The 4,972-nt window shown below is 57.4% G+C and overlaps 1 protein-coding gene across 1 annotated transcript; it reads left to right on the forward strand.

Annotated features, from left to right (window-relative positions):
* Positions 1-410: 410 nt before the first annotated feature.
* Positions 411-1,997, forward strand: LOC119562463 (extensin-like). Its single transcript, XM_037875648.1, has 2 exons — positions 411-1,024; positions 1,439-1,997. Exons 1-2 carry the CDS (start codon positions 411-413, stop codon positions 1,995-1,997), a joined length of 1,173 nt encoding a protein of 390 aa, XP_037731576.1.
* The last annotated feature ends 2,975 nt before the right edge of the window (positions 1,998-4,972 follow it).

Raw genomic sequence — 4,972 nt, forward strand, 5'->3', positions numbered from 1 at the left:
AAGGATTCCCAAAGGGTACTACGGAAAGAGTCCAAGGATACCTGCAAGGATTCCCAAAGGATACTACGAACAAATTCCAAGGATACCTCCAAGGATACTACAGGTCATCTACAAAGGCGCAATGAAACACATAAAGGACATCAGGAGAACGTTAAGAACACAAAGGGAGCGAACCAGAGCGTCTAAGGTCTCGATTGGGACTGATCGTAGGAAAAGAAAAAACACGCATCAAAAGTCTGCCGAAGGAAGAGGGAAGACGGCACAGAGCAGAGAGCTGTACCGTAGATCTGGGTAGTAAGAAGGAGAGGCCGATGGAAATAGCGGGATCGAGCAAAGAGGAAGGCTCGGAACCGAGGTGTATTTAAAGGGAGCCCAGGCTCCAGCTGCACAATCAAAAATCAACAAGCATCATGAGCACACGGGTGACAAGAAGCGAAGCGCGCAGGATGATGGAGGCCCACCAGCCGTCCGGAGGATCCAGCCCGGGGCAAGGATGGTCGGCAGCCCGGCCTACCCGAACCTCGCGGCGGATCTCCGGGCGGGGCGTCCCCGATCCGGTGATCAGCTCCGACAGCGACGTCGAATTGGTGGAGGACCCGCGGGTGGAGCAACGGCGATGGCGGCTTCGCAAGGCGTTCAACCGGGCCGACGGACGCATACCGACTGGCGCGGCGCAGGTGGAGTGGGCCAGTGGAGAACCGCCCCAGGACCAGACGGCTCCCGTTAGCCATGCCGAGGCCGTGGTAGCGGCTACGTGGGAGTTCCGGCGCAAGTGCGAGGCGCGAGGGCGAAACGAGGAGCGGCGGTTGAAGGAGATGGAGGAGTCGCCGGAGTGGCAGGCCCAACTACGGATGGCCGAGGAGGAGGAGACGCAGCTGTGGGAAAACCCGGGGTACCCACCTACGCCGAGGTATGCGCCCGAACCCGGCACCCCGCCGCAAGAAGTGGCAGACGATTGGGCACCCTCGCCTCCGCGGTGGCTGCCCGAAATCCCGCCCACACCGCGATACGAGGGGTCACCACGGTGGACGCCCGCACGACCGCCCACGCCGAGGCACGAGCAGCAGCCGCCACCGCAGCAGCAGCCACCGCAGCAGCAGCAGCCACCGCAGCAGCAGCCACCGCAGCAGCAGCAGCCACCGCAGCAGCAGCCACCACCGCAGCAGCAGCAGCCACCACCGCAGCAGCAGCCACCGCAGCAGCAGCAGCCACCGCAGCAGCAGCAGCCACCGCAGCAGCAGCCACCACCGCAGCAGCAGCAGCCACCGCAGCAGCAGCCACCACCGCAGCAGCAGCCACCGCAGCAGCAGCAGCCACCGCAGCAGCAGCCACCGCAGCAGCAGCCACCACCGCAGCAGCAGCCACCACCGCAGCAGCAGCCACCACCGCAGCAGCAACACATCCGGACAGACATCCCGGCGGCCCACGTGAGCCACAGCACCCGGACGTTCGTGGCCGAAGGGGTGAGGTGGCGACAGCAGACGGTCGTCTGGACCTGGCCGGAGGGACCCGCGGAGGAGACGGCGGCGACGGAAGAACCCCGGATCTGGGAAGAGTGTGGTCCACGGGTGAGCCCGCTGGACCCCAGGACCCGTGGCAGACCGGAGCAATGGGCACCACCGACGCCGAGCACCGGACCGACGACGCCAACGCCTACCGGGAGCGCAATATCCGCGGAGCCTCTGGAGCGAGGACCCTGGGTGTGGCCTGAGCCCGTGGAAAACGGCCGTCCTCCGCTCAAGCGGCAGCACTCGGCGCCCGAAGTGTCCGAGGTGGTGACCCGGCCGAAGTTGTCGCGTACGGTGTCGGCGCCGGAGGGCCAGCGATGGCGAGAGATCGCGGAGCCGGAGTGGCCCGAAGGGATCGCGGAGGCACCGGTGGTGCAGGAGGCTCGCATCCTGGGCGGCAGGCGCAGCGTGCGCGTGTGGAGAGAGGGGCGCGCGTTCCGCGTCCGGTTGGGGCTGGCGGGCACAAGAGTGTTCGAGGAGCAAAAATAAAAAAAATTTAAATAAACCGAAAAAAAAACAGAGTTTAAAAAAAAAAAGAAAAGAAAAACCGACATGGAACGGGAAACGCGGCTGAAACAGGGGCCAGAAGTAAGGGGCATACATGGCAGCTTCAGCGTCCTGAAATCAATATTGGGTTAATACAGGAAGCAGCCAAGCGACACCAAAATACTTACCTGCAGCGAAGCAAATGCGAAGTCCTCTCCGCACCAGCGTTCGAGTGTTGCCAGCGAAAGCCAGGCCCAGCCGGCTGAGGACGATTGAAGGGCGAGAGAGAGAGACGAGAGGCGAGAGAGGTCGTGTGGAGAGAGAAAGGATGAAATAGAAAGGAGTGAGGAAATGCGAAAACTTACCTAGAAAGTTGCAAAATCACCATGAGCCAGGGAAGGGGGCGCCTCGATAGGCGATCGATTGGCACTAGATGAAAGTGCGATCGATGGGTACACGTCAAATGGTAATATCGGCCAAAGGTGGAAGTATCGCAACGAGCAGGTGGCAACGCCGCACCGTCGATATCGATATCGCACATCGATCACACACGAATGGTGTGACCAGGCGGAGGAAGCAAATGAAAGGAGTAGAACGCAGCGATGAGCAGCGAGCTGGGGATCGATAGCACACGAGTATCGATGTCCCAGTGGAGTCAGGAAAGATATCGGCGCGGGAGATTCAAGTTGCAACGAGGAGGATGACCAGCGCTGTAGAAACTAAACGGAGTTAAAAGCGTCGTGGGAGCATCGAGGGAGCAACGAGGGAGCGCCGCGGGAATCACAAGGACTCGAAGGCTAGGATAAACAAGAAAACGCCGGAGAGTAGGAACAAGTTTAAAATGTTTCCCGAAGTAAGGGGGGAATGTGAGGAGTTGAATAACTCCCCACAAATAGAAACAGCAGCAGATGGCCGGCCGCTTGCCAGATACGCGGCGAATTCGCGTAGTAACGGCGCGGCGAGGAGAGCGAGAGAGTTTGGAGACCAACGAAGGAGAGCGAGAGAGTTTGGAGACCAATGAAGGAGAGCGAGAGAGTTTGGAGACCGAGGATGGAGATCGAGAGAGAGTGGAGACTTCGCGGGCAAGGCAAGAGTGCCGTGTGCAAAAGCGGGTAACGGGACTCCATCGGACTTTGGACTCTCCCGTGAACTTTGGACCGGGAGAGGAAGTGCCACATCTCGGCGGTGGAGCGGCACACAGGCGTGCCACAAGCATCACGAGAATCAGCGGGATGGCAGCAGTGGGCGGAGCATCGATTGGAAGCGGTACGGGAACGACAAGTGGGTCATCCAGGACGCACGGACTTTGGACCCAGAGTGGAGAGATCCAGCGGGCCGTGCGCAAAAGGGAAATAACGGTTCCCGGAGGCCCTATATAAGGCCGCAGAGCGCTGGCAGCTGGATCAGTCGATCACAAGGAGTCAAACCGTCAAGATCAGTCAGATACCAAAGTGAACAATCAAACAACCCGATAATCTACAAGGGAGCAACAGCAAGTCGAGTCGCCAGGGAAACAACGCCGTGGGAGCCTACAAGGAGCAAGATTGCTACGTCGAGACGTTCGGGATTGGGATACCAGGAATCTCCGAATTGAGACGCAGGTAGCTGAGATCCAGAGGGCGTCACACGGCTAGGTCAAGGCGGTCGTTTAACTTTATCCACAAAGTCCTGGCGTTACGCCTGGAGAGAGTATAACCAGCCAGAAGGGAGAGCGGTCGATCAGTAAGGTCTCGAGTGGAATTGTCCAGGAGAGCCCTACGGATTCGACTTGCGAGGTCCCGGAGCGGCGTGCCCGAATCACGAATATAACAAGCCAGAAGGGAGAGCGGTCGATCGGTACGGTCTCGAGTGGAATTGTCCAGGAGAGCCCTACAGATTCGACTTGCGAGGTCCTGGAGCGGCGTGCCCGAACCCCGAGTACCAAAAGCCACGCGGAAACGTCCAGGACCAAAAGCAAAAGGGTGAGGCTAGGGTGGAACGTTCGTTTACACTAGGCGTGGAAGCGAAGTAAAGCGCGAGGCAGATTCCTGGCGTTACCGCCTTGACTGTCCGCGCGGGCTGAGCGGAAACCCCAGTGGGACCATCCGGGACAGAGCAAGGGACAGGCGGCGGTGTGTCGAAAGGAGCGATCCTGGAGAGCGCAGCTTCTGTTCACCCTAGTCTGAGAACGGTGACGCTTCCCTAAGCCCGTACGGCTGACCCCCTCGCGAGTCCGAGTCGTTACCAGCAGTCACCAAGTCACGCGTGCGAAGCGATCAGCGAGCGAGCGTCTTCAGGGAGCAGCGAGCGTCTTCAGGGAGCTGCGAGTACCTTCAGGGAGCTGCGAGGATCTTCAGGGAGCTGCGAGTATCTTCAGAGAGCTACAGGACTGGAGCACCGAGTCTTCAAAGGCGAGAGGTCGTCAAGTCAATCAGGACCATCGGACGTACCGAGGGTCACAAGCAACGAGTCAAGGCCAACCAAGCGACTAAGACACTTGTAATAATATACCCACAATAAACCCAATACGAACCCGTGAATTCTGTGCTTTCTCACTGAGCTACTGGGCGGTCACGTTAATATAAATTTGGTGGGACGAACACACAATATACTGAGCTAGCCGCACGAATCTCGTAGCGAGCAGACCATAAAAATCAGTTCGTTACACTGCATAAAAATATTAAACTTTAATGGAAGTCAACAATTTGACGGTTTGATGTCATTGATTTTAATTTGGCGAATTTTTTCTTTTAAACTATAAAGACCCATAACTTGGTCAAAAGGAATCGGATTTTAAAATGGCACACATTTATGGGCTTGTGGAATGAATAGGCTGTTATCTGCACAAAAATATTTATCTTTTATTTGGCGTTTTTATGCCAGTGATTTTAATTTTGCGAAGCTTTACAGAAATGGGCCTCCTTTTAAACTTTAAAAGCCAATAACTTGGTCAAAAGGAATCGGACTTTTAAATGGCACACCTTTATGGGCTTGTGGAA

This window comes from Drosophila subpulchrella, unplaced genomic scaffold (genome assembly GCF_014743375.2).
Source record: "Drosophila subpulchrella strain 33 F10 #4 breed RU33 unplaced genomic scaffold, RU_Dsub_v1.1 Primary Assembly Seq49, whole genome shotgun sequence".
Lineage (NCBI taxonomy): Eukaryota > Metazoa > Arthropoda > Insecta > Diptera > Drosophilidae > Drosophila > Drosophila subpulchrella.